This window comes from Ovis aries, chromosome 19 (genome assembly GCF_016772045.2).
Source record: "Ovis aries strain OAR_USU_Benz2616 breed Rambouillet chromosome 19, ARS-UI_Ramb_v3.0, whole genome shotgun sequence".
Lineage (NCBI taxonomy): Eukaryota > Metazoa > Chordata > Mammalia > Artiodactyla > Bovidae > Ovis > Ovis aries.
Window position 1 is genome coordinate 50797547 of NC_056072.1, and position 15680 is coordinate 50813226.

Below are 15680 nucleotides of genomic sequence, written 5' to 3' on the forward strand. Positions count from 1 at the left end.
CCCCATGTTCTGAATCCTTTGCTCCTCTGTAGCCTTCACCTGGCACCACCTCCAGAGGAGATGAGCTCCTTGGTATGACTGAGAAAAGCTGGTGATTCTGTGCTTAAGAGAAAGAGGGTTAGCTTTTGCCTTTTTCATGGTTTCGAAACTAGTGAAATTCCATTATATGTCCAACATGTCTTCACAATTTAACTAGGGCTTCTGGAGATTCTTCAAGATAGAATTATATGTATCCCCAAATTATGTGCATTTTGCTGCTTTCAGAAAACATCCCAGAAAAATGGACTCCGGAAGTCAAGCATTTCTGTCCCAACGTGCCCATCATCCTGGTTGGGAACAAGAAGGATCTTCGAAACGACGAGCACACAAGGCGGGAGCTGGCCAAGATGAAGCAGGTGGGTCTGGGGTGGGGCTCTGTCTTCTGTAGCACTGGGGACCCAGGACCCATGATAGGAGATTGAGGGAACAAGGCAGAAATCCGCATAGGCCAGGCTGTTTCAGAGAGAGTCCCAGAAGCCTTTCTCTGTCCCTCATGGACTGGGGCCTGCACAGAGGGTCCCTAAGGCTCCCTAATCCTGTAAGATGGGACCTCTCTTGTGCAGATTGCCTCCCTGAGAAGGGATCACAGCAGTAGTCAGTGTGTCAGATGCAGGAGCTTTATCAGGCTCTGAATCTCCCTGTCCAGTTATTACCTTCGTATACATGAAGCTAGAGATAAATTGGTGGCAACTGAAGGATCAGGCAACCTGGGAGTCCAAACAGAGCCCCTAATAGCCTTTTTAAAGTGATGGGGGTGACACCTTGGCTTCTGAAGTCTTTTAGCAGAGTTTAAATACTCTATACCTATTTACTATATGTAACACTGTTAACTAAAAGCATTCTCTTCTCTTTGCTAGGAGCCAGTAAAACCCGAAGAAGGCAGAGATATGGCAAACAGGATTGGTGCTTTTGGGTACATGGAGTGTTCAGCAAAGACCAAAGATGGAGTGAGGGAGGTTTTTGAAATGGCCACGAGAGCTGCTCTGCAAGCCAGACGTGGGAAGAAAAAATCTGGGTGCCTTGTCTTGTGAAACCCCTGCTGCAAGCACAGCCCTCATGCGGTTAATTTTGAAGTGCTGTTTATTAATCTTAGTGTATGATTACTGGCCTTTTTCATTTATCTATAATTTACCTAAGATTACAAATCAGAAGTCATCTTGCTACCAGTATTTAGAAGCCAACCATGATTATTAATGATGTCCAACCCACCTGACCCACCAGGGTCCTTCTGACACTGCTCTTAACAGCCCTCCTCTGCACTCCCACCTGACACACCAGGCGCTAATTCAAGGAATTTCTTAACTTCTTGCTTCTTTCTAGAAAGAGAAACTGTTGGTAACTTTTGTGAATTAAGCTGTAACTACTTTATAACTAACATGTCCTGTCTGTCATCTATCAGCTGCAAGGTACTCTGGTGAGTCACCACTTCAGAGCTTTACTCCTTTTAACAGATTTCATTGGCATAGCTCTGAGTGGCTATCCAGTTTTTTGAAAATGTGCTCAGCCAGAAAGGCCCAAGTCCACGCAGCTGTGGTAAAGTTACAGTTCTGTGGTTTCATGTTAGTTACCTTATAGTTACTGTGTAATTAGTGCCGCTTAATGTATGTTACCAAAAATAAATATATCTACCCCAGACTAGATGTAGTATTTTTTGTATAATTGGATTTCCTAATACTGATATTTGTCATCTTCACAGAAAGTGTATTGGTTTTTTTTTTTTTTTTTAAAGAAAGTGTATTTGAAAATAAAGTCAGATGGAAAATTCATTTTTTAAATTCCCGTTTTGTCAGTTTCTCGGATAAAAGTTGGCCATGTCCCCCCATTTCGGCCCCACAAGTTCCAGTACCCCCTTCCCCCAGAGCTGGGCTAAGTAAGTAGAAATTCAGTCTTCTGCCTGAGGCACTTAGACACTCAGGAGGTGGCATAACCTGTCTCACCTGGACTGCAGGGTCTGGCTCTATAGTTCACAGTGCTCTTTCTTCTCACTGTATCCAGGTTCCCTCCCAGAGGAGCCACCAGTTCTCTTGGGCGGCGCTCAGTTTCTCTCTCCTCTCCAGCTGACTAAACTTTTTTTCTGTACCAGTTAATTTTTCCAACTACTAATAGAATAAAGGCAGTTTTCTAAACTTCCTGTATCCTGGTGTTTGTGTTGCTCTCTCCAGGGTTGGGAATGGGAGGATGAATTCTGTCTAGCTCACCTTTCCTTCAGGGGCAAAGTACCAGCTTGTCTATCCACTCCCCAAAACTACACTAAGCTGACTTCAGCCCAGGAGGTGGAAATGAGTATTTTGTCACGTTCAAGTTTAGAGTGGGGTGGAGTAGGGATTACAGCCTGCTGAGGAGTAGGTATTCCAAGCAGTCATTCTTCCAGACAAATCTCAGGAGTGTGATATTTTCCTCTTCTTACTGCCTGTCCATTCTCAGTGTCTTTTACTGGCAAGCCTGAGCTCCAGATGAAGTTGAGTAGGTATGATGGGCTGAAATCCACTTGAGTCTCCTTGGCTCTGCATGCTTTTGGGCTCCCCTCCAGGAGTCTGGAACAGGGCCTGAACAGTGACCCCAGAAACCCTGTGTAAAGGCAGTGCTGCGCTGGAGGTGCCAAAGTAGGCTAGAAACCGGAGGTTAGGATGAGAGCACAGTCTAGGGCAGCGCCAGAATGCAAGGATATGAGAAAGCTGGCTTTTACAGTCCATCCCTGACTGCCTGCCCCCTTCTCCGCAGCACTGCCCACCCTCCTCCAATTTAACCTCAGAAGCTCCCGGACTGCGTTGGCAGCTGCCGCCAACTGCAGTGATACGGCACAGGCGGGGTGGGCTGTGCAGCCACAGACGGCACACGCTCCTGTTTCTGGTCACCCTCCCGGGACCAGGTCCAATCCCTGAAGAACCACTGAGAAAGGATCCGGAACCCGTCTGGGCCCTGGGCGGGAATCATTCGGGCAACTACCGCAGTGCCGCCGCTGCACTCCCTGGGCCGGACCAAAAGCGCCCGCGCCTCCTCACGGTCTGGGCGGTGTCCGCATCCGGCCCGGCCGCACCCTCCCGCCCCGTGGGCCCGCAGCTGGGGGCCGGAGGCCGGATGAGGCGGGACCCAGAGGGAGGAGCCGCGGCCGGAAAAGTGCCTGCACCACGTGACCCCCGGTCGCCCGCCTTTTAAAAGCCGGCGCTTTCCGTTCCCCTCCTTGTTCTTCAAGTCCCCAGCTCACTGCTCTCAACTTGGATCTCATACCATGTGCGCCGCTCAGCGCTCGGCGGCCGCCCTGGCGGCGGCGGCCCCGCGCACGGTGTACGCCTTCTCCGCGCGTCCTCTGGCCGGCGGGGAGCCCTTCCACCTGGCCTCCCTGCGGGGCAAGGTGCTGCTCATTGAGAACGTAGCATCGCTCTGAGGCACCACGGTGCGGGACTACACCCAGATGAATGACCTGCAGCGGCGCCTCGGACCCCGGGGCCTGGTCGTACTCGGCTTCCCGTGCAACCAGTTTGGGCATCAGGTGCGCCTAACCGGGCGGAGCGGGGGTGGGCGTGCTACCCGGGTTAGGAGCGCCCGCTGGTGCTCTGCCGGGCCCCAGGGCGCGGAGAGGCGGGCCTTCAGCTCGCAGCCCTCCGACGCTTTTCCCGGCTGAGGTTCAAATCCACCCTGGAGTTACGCAAGAAAGGTCACAGTCGGGTGACTCATGGAAAACTCCAGGTTTGCGGTTAGGCTTCCCTTCCTCCTCGCATCCCTGGTTCCCAGCTGCTCTCCCCTCTCGCAGGAAAACGCCAAGAACGAGGAGATCCTGAATTGCCTGAAGTACGTCCGACCAGGCGGTGGGTTCGAGCCCAATTTCATGCTCTTCGAAAAGTGCGAGGTGAATGGCGAGAAGGCGCATCCGCTCTTCGCCTTCCTTCGGGAGACTCTGCCCACGCCAAGTGACGACGCCACTGCTCTCATGACCGACCCTAAGTTCATCACGTGGTCCCCGGTGTGCCGCAACGACGTCTCCTGGAACTTCGAGAAGTTCCTGGTGGGCCCAGACGGTGTGCCCGTGCGCAGGTACAGCCGCCGCTTTCTGACCATCGACATCGAGCCTGACATTGAAACCCTGCTGTCCCAGGGGGCCTCTGCCTAGGGTGCCCCTCTCACCCTTGCTGCTTGGCGGTCAGCACTGCTCTCCGGGGATTTTGCCCATGAAGGTGTTCCCTCTAAACCTACGTGGAGGAATGCCTGATGTCCAGGAAAATCCCGAGGTGGGCGCTGGTCCTGTCCATCCCAGCCTCCCCTTTCCCAGACCACAGCTCCTCATGAATAAAAGTGCCAGAAGTGAGTAGAACTGTGTGTGTCCTGTGTCATTGTCAGCGGGGGACACCTTTCATACTAATCTCCTTGTCGTAGGGCTGGGAGCTTAAGCCCCCATTTCTTGGCTGGCCTTACCTAGCCAAACATGAATATTCCAACACTTTGTCTGCAGTGGAATCCACTCTTTCCTTTGTGGGAATCCAGGCTCCTCTCCCAGCATTTCTTCTTCTGCCAGGACATGCAGCAGGGCCATCCTGAGGCCTTGTTACAAAAGAAAGTCTTTATTTAAAAAAGAGGAAGATGAGTCAAGGGCTGAAACCGCCTAACCCCCTCCCAGTAGTTATGCTTCTCCTTTCTGAATATGACCTTCACAAATAACACCCTGGGCTCCCATTCACATTTGTTTAGTTTGTGGCCTTGTAACTGCAGAGCCAGCCCAAACTGGCCCTCCTCTGTTGTTACCAAGATAGTGAGTTGTTCTTCAGAGACAACAGAATGAAACCACAAATGCAGCCCAGAGCATGTGCAGAGGAGAAAAATTTTAACCTCTAGTCATGCCTGGAATCAAGTTTCTCCACCTCCACCCCTCCTCCCTGACATAGAATCAAAAGAACCTGGACATAACCATAACCTGAACACTGGAACACTTTGAAAAGTGAAAGGTCCATTGTCCAGGAAGGTCCATTGACCTTAAATGGCTAAGTTCTAATGCCCTCCAATCAAAACCTGCCATACTAGTGCTTCCGCACACTAACTCATCCTCCCCTAACTCAGTAAAGTTTGATCAAACTCCAGATTCAATTCAGTTCAGTCGTGTCCAACTCTTTGCGACCCCATGGACTGCAGCATTGCCAGGACTCCTTGTCCATCACCAACTGCCAGAGTTTACTCAAACTCATCCATCGAGTCGGTCATGCCATCCAACCATCTCATCCTCTGTCATCCCCTCCTCTTCCTTCCACCTTCAATCTTTCCCAGCATCAGGGTCTTTTCCAATGAGTCAGTTCTTTGCATCAGGTGGCCAGAGTATTGGAGTTTCAGCCTCAGCATCAGTCCTTCCAGTGAATATTCAGGACTGATTTCCTTAAGGATGGATTGGTTGGATCTCCTTGCAGTCCAAGTAACTCAAGAGTCTTCTCCAATACCACAGTTTAAAAGCATCAATTCTGCACCCATCTTTATAATCCAACTCTCATATCCATACATGACTACTGGAAAAACCATAGCTTTGACTAGATGGACCTTTGTTGACAAGGTAATATCTCTGCTTTTTAATATGCTGTCTAGGTTGGTCATAACTTTTCATGGCTGCAGTCATCATTTGCAGTGATTTTGGATTAGGGAGAGAGATTTGACAGTCTTGCCTCCTGAGTCCTTGCCCATTGACCTCCCAGTTAAGGTCACCTCCCAGTAAAACTCTTCTGGGTGCCAGAGACTTCCCTAGTGTTTCAGTGGCTAAGACTCCAAGCTCCCAACTTGGGAGCCAGTGTTCGATCTCTGGTCAGGGAACTAGAACCCAGGTGCTAGTAAGGATCCCATGTGCCACAACCAAGATCCAGTGCAGACACATAAAAGAAGTAGGTTAGGTGCCGCAGTATTGGCTTCTATGCCCATCAGGCAGCGAGTCCTGTTTTTGGTAACAGCTTCTCCAGGTGTTAGGACCATAGAAGTCTACACAGTTGGCAGCTCACGCGATATAACTTTCCTCAGAACACTGCTAGATCTCTGCATAGGTCTACCCAGTGCTTCCGTCTGCTCTGAAGCTGTGCTTACTGGTTGCTGCCGCTCAGGTAGTCAGCAGAGTACACGGTTGCTCTGACCCTGCCCAGCAGTTGCAATTTCAAGGCCAGGCTCAGGGCCGGGCATATCTTGGAGGCCAGCTGCCATTTCCCAGGTGTGGCTCAGTTTCAGCCCCTACATCTGTGGTCCCTGCTGTCAGTAATCTCTTGAGACAGATCTGCAGCCACTTCCTATCACTGTACAAGGGACTCTGCAGGGCTGTACACAGTGAAGCTGCTTCAATTTTTTTTTTTCTTTCAATACAGACCGCTTCTCGAATTTGTATGTCATCCTTGCGCAAGGTCATGCTAATCTCTTATCATTGCAACTGGAGTATATGTGCTTCCAAAGTGAGCACTGCAATGAAGCTTCTGTTTGGATAGACAAGCACTCAAATACTTTGCTATCAGTCCAGAATGTGGTTCAGAGACTCTGGGGTCCCAGTGTTCATGGTCACATCGGTGACTCAAGTCCCTGCTGTGTTGGAATCAACTCTGAAGAACACTTCCAACCCTAAGCAGAAAGCTTTGCTGCTGTTTTCCCCCTCCGTCTGCCCTTAGTTCATTAAGGGCAGTAACTGTTCTGGCTCCCTCTCCCTTCATCATCAACAGGCCTACCACCTCCCTCTGGCTTCAGGGCCTCTCTAACTCAGCTTTTTTTTTTTTCACTTTTTGTCTGCTCCACACAACGTGTGGGATCTTAGTTGCCCAACCTGGGATGGAACCTGCGTTCCATTGGAAACACAGAGTCTTCACCACTAAATTGCCAGGGAAATCCCCTCCACCTCAGATTTTGAGTCCCCTCTGAGGTGACCAAAGGCCGAGTTCTGTTGCCCATTTAGACCCCACCCTATCTGTGCCCCTCTTAGAACCAAGACTCGATGACATCTGTGAGTGACTTGTCTCACCCCAGAGGGTGAGAGTCTGGGTGCCCAGTGACTCATCCCTCATCACCCACTTTTTTTTCTTCTTCTTTAGTTTATGCCTCAAGCTCTAAGAGAAAGGAACTTCTGAGATCCCCATGTAGCTGACACTGGCTGGTGACTACTCATCCTCAGACTTGGAAGTTGCCTGCCTCCTTTAACTCTCTTTTCCAATTCTCTCTTTTTCAGGAAGACTCAGTCTAAAGTAAAGCCCCGTTAAGGGTTCATCTTCCTTCGCATAAACTAGACCTCTTCCCCAAAAACACACATCACCCTACTGCTACTGGCTGGGACCTGCACCCACTCCACCCCATTGTGAATCAGCAGCTCGAATTAACAAGTAAAAGTGAAGGAATCCCAGCGAGTCTGCCTGAGGTCCTGGCCTTTGGTAGTACCGCCTCTGGGACACTGCCTGATCTGGGAGCAGGCAGCAGAACTGAGTCCACAGGTCTTCTGAGAAGGGCTGGGCCCTGCTGTTTCGCAACCAGTTCAGAAACCTCCATTTCAGACGCTCTTCTAGAAAGGCTAAACTTTTTCTAAACATTAAATCTGGTAAATCATGTTATGTGTATATTGCATCATTACGTACACAGTAAATAGTTTACAGATTTATTTGTCAACTATACCTCAACAAAGCTGAAAAAACAAAATCTGATACAACCCATTTGGTCAGGCCCTTCTTGCACAATTAGCCCTTTATCAGATGACTTCCTTCTTCGGTCTCCATGGAGTTCCACGAACAACACTTAAAACAAGTTTATTTTCAGAGAGGCATTCCTGGCCCGATCAATCTTTTCTCACATTTTATTTTTTTTTTTTGGGGGGGGGGCGCACCCTGCAGCATGCAGGATCTTAGTTCCCAGATTAGGGATCCAACCTGTGTCCCCTGAATTGGAAGCACAGAGTCTTGACCACTGGACCACCAGGGAAGTCCCTCTCATAAGTTTTAACTTTAGGGTAATACTGAGTGAAAAACACTGGCTAACAATTTCCCCAGGAGAAATAAATCCATCCATGGCATGGATTTATAAAGAATGGACAGGGATCCAGGTCAGAGTACTCCAAATTGGCTGGAAGAGTGTACTTGCATAGAGGTGTGACAGGTGTGACACACCTGTGCTGGCACGTAAATAAAACCCAGCTGGCACTGGTCAGCAAGTTACTGGGCATCGGGAACTGCTGGACTGGAAAGTGGGAGCTCAGATGAGAGAGATTCTTGCCCGAGGAGTGAGGGCTCATGGACTCTGGCCCTGAGGGTAACAGGGAAGCCGACTTGAGATCGGACATCCTTCAGCTTTGACCTTCCCAAGAGCTCAGCTCCAGACCTGTCACGTGAAAAAGCAAAAACAAAATCACCAGCTAGGTGGGTCACTTACTGGTGGGTATTCTGTAAGTTGCATCCAGAAGCATTGAAACTGACGGGACATGACAGTGATGTACTGGGCCGAGGTCCAGCAGCCTTGCCATCATTCATCCTGCAGACAGAAATCCTATTCCCAGCACCCCTCCCAGGTCTAGGGTAGCCGTGGCCAGCAAGGCCAAGACAGGAGACCCAAGAACAGGCTCACTTAATCCAACTGCCTAGTCAGGCAGTATCCAGGCACATGTGCAGCCCACCTCGGATGGCGTCCTACAGTCCTGCGTAACTGTTGCCCCAGCCTCTGTCCCCAGCTTGTGACTGTGCCTGTGTACCTGTGTATGAATCTAAAGAAGCCCTGGTCTGGGACTTCCCTAGCGGTCTCTAGTGGTTAAGACTCTGTTGTTCCAATGCAGGTGGTGTAGGTTCGATCCATCACTGATCAGGCAATTAAGATCCAACATGCCCCAAGGTGTGGTTCAAAGAATAAATAAAATAGCCTATTCCTAAACTCTCTAAAAAAATTTTTTTAATGAAAAATAAAGCAGCCCTGGCCCCTGAGATTTCTAGGCAGACCCACTACGCATCCTCAGAGGCCAGGAGGGATATTAAACGTATCTTTGTTTCCTACACCAGTTGCTTATATTACATTCTTTTCTTCCTAGGCAAGTGTCTACAGCATCACCCTCCATGTTCCCCTAGCACTTCCCCCCCCCCCCCAGCTCTTTTATCACACAATGAACTATAATTACACGTGAAAACATCTTCCCCAGCCACGCTGGCTGTGAACCCCTGAAGGGTAGGGGCTGTGAGTACATAATAGATTATTACTTAAAGGAAAAATGACTACTATCTGGATAATTCCTTTTTTTTTTTTTCTCAGTTGCAATTTTTATTTTTTATTTTTATGGATAATTTTCACTCATTCACCCAAGAAATGCTTACTGAGAATTTGCTCTGTGCAAAGGGCAAACAACACACACAATTAATACCTAAATACTTTTTTAAGGTTCAGATGTTGATGGTAACAGAATTCAAGCAGGAAGAGAAGGCACTGCCACACCCAGGCCCAGGGTGCAACACCTTCCTTGCCCAATCAAGGCTGCCTATTGACAGGGGCATAACCAGAATGTAATCTGTGCAACAGCATGAGTCTCCAACATGGGAAAAAATGACCTCGCATACTCTCTATGAGATTCCTTCAGTTTTTTGCCTCTGTTACCTCCCTCTGTGTATGTGTTCAGCTGCTCAGTTGTGTCCAAAGATTTGTGACCCCCATGGACTGTAGCCCACCAAGCTCCTCTGCCCATGGAATTTTCCAGGCAAGGATACTGGAGTGGGTTACCATTTCCTCTTCCAGGAGATCCTCCCAACCCAGGGGTGGAACCCATGTCTCCCACATCTCCTGTACTGGCAGGCATATCCTTTACCACTGAGCCACCCTGGAAACGTCACCCTCCCCCAGTAAACCTACCCCTTTTACCACAGAGGTGATAGTGTCACTGATAAGACATTTAACTCTTCTAAAATGTATCTCTAGAGCCTTTTGCTTTTCCACTGTCCCCAGGTAAGCTAAAAAAGCACAGGCAAGGAGGAAACAAAAAATATTTCTCTCCTGATGCCACCTCTAATCAAAAGGTGCTCAATATTTGTGAATACAGTCACACGTGCTCTGTGACTGCCAGGCAGGTGTGGATCAAGGGTGACTGGGGAGTAGGTTTAGATTAAGCCACAGCACCAGCTAAGGAAAGAACTTTACGATTGGAAACCAAATAAAGCTTAAAGTTCACACACCCAGACATTACAAAGCCTCAATTAGATCATCCCCATCCAAGATCGCGGGTATGTGACCAGGCAGTCAGTCAGGCCTGTTCCCTCCAGTTCCCTTTCCTGCTTTCCTTCCTGTTGTGCTTCAAGGTCCCATGGCAATGGGTGAGTTGTTCAGTTCTGAGGTTTGGTTACCAGGCCAACAGAGGGGCCTACCAGGTCTATACCCCTCCCCTAGGGGAAACGGCCCAACAGAGAATCCAGTCCTGGGGCCAGGGTGTGTCCTGACTTGAATTACTCAACTCCTTTCATCCCAAATCCGTGGGTCACTCCCACAATAGCAGGAACATGCAGGCAGATGTTCAGGACTTCCAGTTGTGTTCTTAACGTGTAATAATCAAACTCACTATGTAAGTTTGAAAACTTTAGAAATAATGGTGATCTTGATTATGAAGTGTCACTTTATACCCTGCATTTTAACTTACAACACTTGGTTATTCGAATTTAAATTTTTAGGAACTACTCATAATTAGTGTACTGTTTTTTTTTTTTTTTTACTGCTATTGAATAGCGTTGAAGAGATCCAGGCTCAAAAAAGATTTTCCAAAGTTTTCATTTTTATAATTAGGTTTTGTCCCCCTTTCTACTGGTGCTGCCTTGTCCTACTTCCTTAAGAATCTGGCCCATGCCATAAATGGTATAGGAGGAACTGCTAAAAAAAGAGGGAAGCAGACACTGTAATGTAGGTTCAGTCATGCCCATTAACCCAGCTTTCATTTTCCATAAATAGGACTAAAAGCAGTGGTTCTGGTTCAATAACAATTTTAACAATTTAAAAGAACTTCCACAGGAGGGTACTTGGGGTGTCAGGATCGAGATGCAGAATTATCATCATTTGATGCTAACTCTATGTACATGGGATTAACTGCTATGTAGTTATTCAAGGTGTTTTTTAAAATTATTATTTATTTGGCTGCTACTGGTCTTAGTTGTGGCATGTGGCATGTAGTTCCCTGATTAGGGATTGAACCTGGTCCCCCTGCATTGGGAATTCAAAGTCTTAACCATGGGACCACAAAGGAAGTCCCTCAAGGCAGTTTTAATTCCAAATTACCTTGCCCCACTATCTATCTACCCAGCTGCCAAGAGGCCTCTGTTAGCAGATAGTGCTTAATATATTAATTTCAATTAGCCAAAACTCAACCTAAAAAAAGTGGTAAATCTGTTCAAATGACCTACCTCAACTTCACCAGGACAGTTCTCTTTTGCACCTGTTTTTTTCTCTCTTTCTTCGGACATCTTTCCAAAGGGTTCTTAGTAGGTCTGTGGGCTGTACCTCTGTGTAAAGTACCCTCAGCTATTTCTCTCTGCTCTCAAACCTCCTACAATATGTGTATGCAGGATATATGGGACCAGCCTCCCTTCTAGCCATAGATCTCAGGCCCTTTCAGTAGTCTGTGTCCAGCTCAACTGGCCTAATCTTCACTCTATGATTTTCCCTGCTTGTTCCAGAAATTTCCTTTAACCCCTTTAGTCTACTCTCCTTTAACATGCACCATCATTTCTATGCTTTCAAGATCACACTCAAAAGGTTCTCAAGTGAAACGCTCTGTTTCACAGCTTGGGGTCTACAGTCTTTGATTTATACCCTTTAACGGTGCTTATCACACACTGCTTGACTTGGTGCTGGGCTTATTTATGGAATAGCTCCTCTCCTCTATTAGATTGGGTAAAGCAGGGGTCTTCATCCTCTGCGATCTAATGTCTGACCATCTGAGGTGGAGTTGGTGTAAAAATAATAAAGGGCACAAGAAATGTAATGCGCTTGAATCCTCCCCAAAACCACCCAACCCCCCCCCCACCTCAAGAAAAAAGTTCTTTCACGAAATAAGTCCCTGGTGCATTAAAAAATGGGGATCTGGAGAAGGAAGTGGCAACCCACTCCAGTATTCTTGCCTGGAAAAGTCCATGGACAGAGGAGGCTGGCGGGCTGCAGTCCATGGGGTTACATGACTGAGCATGTGTGTATGAGGGTGGAGGGTGATGGGTTAGTAGCAATAAACTGGTAGAACTAAAAAAAAAAAAATGGGGATCACTGGATAAGGGCAGGTACTGAGTCATATTTGTCTAATTTTTCTGAGGGCAGGAGCTGCTAGACACATACAGTCTAGCCCTCCAGAAGGAGGGCTGTGTTTCTTGTACGCACGGTCAAGTGAGGGCCATAAGGTGTTCAGGCTATTGTACTTTGTTGCAACAACAAAGCAGCAGCCTGGGTACCTGATGTGGAGAATATACTTTAACCGCTCCTTCCACCCCCATTGCTATCGCCCCCCTGTGGCTGCTTGCCTGCCCGATAAAGTAATTAGCTCACTGGAGGGCTTGTGGAATTCGGCCTGGGCCAGGTGATTCTGGGATTCAGAAAGAGATGATTGCGAATATTCCCGCAGAGCCTGCCGGACAGGGATCAGGAGCTCACGTCTGGGCAGCTAAACGCTCGCCTGAGGTCTCCGCTGAAAGCGGAATGGCTGGAGTAGAAAACAAGAAAATCTAGTTTCAGGACTTATCGCATCTGGCGCTGCGTCGATTTAAGACCAGGATGACCCCTCAGGCCAGAAGAGGTACCAGAGGGGTCGTGGGGCCTGTGGTCTGACTCCTCGAGATCGCCGGGCTGGACTCAGAAAGGTGTGCCGGACGGCGCCGGCTCCGAGACGCCTGCCTGGCTAAGAACACTGCCTCTCCCGACGCCCGCCTCCTCTTCCGGCCCCGCTCCCGGCTCCACCGCGCATGCGCGGGAGGAGGCGGGGTGGTGCTCCGTTGGGGGTGGGGGAAAGCAAGGGGCGGGACAGCGCCCCCGGCCGCCGCACGAGGAGGGGCTTGCGTGCGCGCACGTGCGTGCGTGCGTGCGCGCGTGGGCGCGGTCCACAGCACGCTGTGCGCGAAGCGGATGTCCGGGCCGGCTGGGCTGGGGCGGCGGACGAGATGGCGGAAGGTGGAGAGTACCGTGAGCGACCGGATGCGGAGACCCAGAAATCCGAGCTCGGGGCCTTGATGAGGACCACGCTCCAGCGAGGGGCGCAGTGGTGAGCGCCGGGCCCGCCTTTCTGCCCCACTGGGCCAGAGGCCGGCGCTCGGGTGCTCAGGCCCGGCCCCTCTTTCCCGGCTTGGCCAGAGGCTGGCCAGGGGAGATGTTGGTGACTCTCAGAGAGTGGCTGGACTCCCGCCCCTTAGGGAAGGGAGCGCTGGATGAAAGCGTGGGTGGAGCTGAGGGTCGTCCGGCCTTCTTGAAGCCTGAGGGGGCGTATCCGGCGGAGGCTGGGGCTACGAGATGGAAAGAAGGGGAGTACTCCCAGGGACCTTGCGGTTGAGGAGAGTCCTTTACCTTTGAGGATTCACTTTGTGATTTTGGGCGAAGACGTCCACACCTCACAGACCCTGGCTTCTTATTTTTAAGAACAAGTTAGCGATATTTGGTGCCCTCGCCTTCAGTTGCTTGAGATGTAGATAAGAAGTAGATACTCTGTAACTTGTAAGCTGTTCGACAGACGTCAAGGTCAGTAGCTGAACAATTGTCTGAGAGTCCCAGGTTATTTTGGTAGCAAATGTTAAAAATAATTGGTGGCAGCAGCGTTTCGAAGTGAAAGAGGCGGATTAGCCTAGAGCCTAACTGAAAAGATTTACTCTAGCAAGTCTGAGTTAGTTTTTCTTAATAAATTATCTAGTAACAGGGACAGTACTTCCATTAGTGAAGAGATTCCTGGGTGGTATTATTGTGTGGAAACAGAAACTGGGGCTTGGCGTTGCACTGAATGTGGTTGAGCAACCCTCTTTTAAGAAACGATGGTGGTGGTGATAATGGCTGTATTACAGTGACAGAGAAATTGAGCAGGGAAGAGAAACTAGGAATTCAGTCGTTACAGTGTCCTTGAGCTGGCCAGCTGTGATAGGCAGAGCAGGCAGAACTTGATATCCGGAATCATGGTGACACATGAAGAATAGTCAGCAGAAACAGAGGAGGTTTCAGATAGACTAAAATCACACAGTGAAAGTGTTCGGAGAGAAAAGAGCATTTTAGAGATGTGGATATATTTATGGATCCTTGTGGCCTCTGGGAAGCTGGCTGGTCTCCTCTGAAGTTTGTTGGTTATAAAATTTGAAGGACTCACCAATGTAATTGTTATGCTTTGTTCCCCTACGGAGGTTTCGCCCTCCTTTTTTTTTTTTTTTTTAATTTTTAATTTGTATTCAGTTATTTTGGCTGCTCTGGGTCTTGGTTGCTGCATGTGGGATCTAGTTCCCTGATTAGGGATTGAACCCAGGCCCCCTTGCATTGGGAGCTCAGAGTCTTAGCCGCTGGACCAGTGGCGATGTCCCCCACCCCCTCCTTCTGTCTTAATTGTATTAATAAAACAGCATGATGATACTTTTAAAATATAACCAGGTCAACATAATGCTTTTTGATAAGATAAACACACCATGACATTGTATGTATATATGTACACATGTGTGTCTATAAACATATATATACACACACACGTTTGGTCCTCAAAGGAAAACTGAAGTGTGTTGTGTTGTTATCGTATTTTTAGAAAGAAAATTGGTTTAATGCTCTTCACATGAAGCAAACCAGTGTATCCAAACTGTCTGCCTGGACAAAGACCTCTGTAAAGATCATTATGAAATTAATGACATGGTCATTAGCAAATAAGGTTTTCCCCATAGAAAGAATTTCTTTAAACAGACATTTTTGAAGCTAGCCATTTCGTTCCTTTTACTTATTCTTTTAACAGCCATTTCACTTAGTCAGTGCATCCCCTGGGCTAGGCTTTCTGTTCCAGGCCCAGGAGGGCCTGGCCCTGCTCCTACTCTTGAGAGTCTGTTTTTTTAGCAGGGATTGCTTGTTCCCCAAGTGAAAGGACCCAACTGCAGTAATGTACAACCTCAGGTTTTCGGGTACAGTCCATTTTTGTGTGTCTCTAGGTATCTTATTGACAGCCGGTGGTTCAAGCAGTGGAAGAAGTATGTGGGCTTCGACAGCTGGGATATGTACAATGTGGGTGAACATAATCTGTATCCTGGCCCGATAGATAACTCCGGACTCTTTTCAGGTACAGTATCCTGTTGCTTTTCTAACTGAAATGTCCGCTTGGGTAAACTGAGGTCATGGTGGCCTGAGGTTGTGTTTGTCTTTGCCATGGGTATCATGAACCTGACTTTCCTACTGTGAGAGGATAGAAACAAGGGGCCTTGACTTGGATCTGTAGCAGAAGTGTTTGCAGGCCCTTACAGAGAAGTGAAGCTGCTTTTTTCCTGAATTAACTCCTTTTAGTAAAAGCAGAAATATCTTAGGAATGTCTGAAGAAATGTCTGCCTGTCCCTCTTTATCGTTTCCTTTTTTCAAGTTCTGCTAGAGATTTGAGATTACTATATTTAATGGAAAGAAATAGGATATTATTTTGAAACTGCATCTGGAATCTGAAATTTAGGAACCAGAATTTTCTGTGTTACCTTTGCAGCGGGACAAATTGTAGAGCTGACAACATT

At 48.4% G+C, this 15680-nt stretch overlaps 3 protein-coding genes, 1 long non-coding RNA gene and 1 other non-coding gene across 9 annotated transcripts in view; 3 read left to right on the forward strand and 2 right to left on the reverse strand.

Annotated features, from left to right (window-relative positions):
- RHOA (ras homolog family member A) overlaps window positions 1-2165 on the forward strand; it is a 50345-nt gene extending 48180 nt beyond the window's left edge. For 2 of the 3 annotated variants that reach the window (XM_027957549.2, XM_042235718.2), the window contains exons 4-5: window positions 265-395; window positions 897-2165. In XM_027957549.2, the coding sequence (XP_027813350.1) occupies window positions 265-395; window positions 897-1070 (305 nt within the window). In that variant the 3' untranslated portion in view covers window positions 1071-2165. The remainder of the gene's footprint in view (window positions 1-264; window positions 396-896) is intronic. The other variant, NM_001161875.1, reaches the window with a different exon arrangement.
- A 1057-nt stretch (window positions 2166-3222) lies between these two features.
- GPX1 (glutathione peroxidase 1) lies at window positions 3223-4348 on the forward strand. Its single transcript, XM_004018462.5, has 2 exons — window positions 3223-3529; window positions 3791-4348. The coding sequence occupies exons 1-2, from the start codon at window positions 3269-3271 to the stop codon at window positions 4145-4147; spliced, it is 618 nt and encodes a 205-aa protein (XP_004018511.2). The 5' UTR covers window positions 3223-3268; the 3' UTR covers window positions 4148-4348.
- A 2001-nt stretch (window positions 4349-6349) lies between these two features.
- On the reverse strand, window positions 6350-6451 carry LOC114109475 (U6 spliceosomal RNA). Its single transcript, XR_003586159.1, has one exon. It is a non-coding gene; the product is annotated as a U6 spliceosomal RNA (small nuclear RNA).
- A 1159-nt stretch (window positions 6452-7610) lies between these two features.
- LOC121817253 (uncharacterized) lies at window positions 7611-12916 on the reverse strand. The gene is made up of 2 exons (XR_006057080.2): window positions 11379-12916; window positions 7611-8340 (listed from the first exon to the last, which is right to left on the reverse strand). It is a non-coding gene; the product is annotated as an uncharacterized LOC121817253 (long non-coding RNA).
- A 173-nt stretch (window positions 12917-13089) lies between these two features.
- USP4 (ubiquitin specific peptidase 4) overlaps window positions 13090-15680 on the forward strand; it is a 40197-nt gene continuing 37606 nt past the window's right edge. For 2 of the 3 annotated variants that reach the window (XM_004018463.6, XM_004018464.6), the window contains exons 1-2: window positions 13090-13219; window positions 15117-15244. In XM_004018463.6, coding sequence (XP_004018512.3) covers window positions 13119-13219; window positions 15117-15244 — 229 coding nt within the window. In that variant the 5' untranslated portion in view covers window positions 13090-13118. Of the gene's footprint in view, window positions 13220-13446; window positions 13690-15116; window positions 15245-15680 lie in introns of those variants that run through there. The other variant, XM_042236234.2, reaches the window with a different exon arrangement.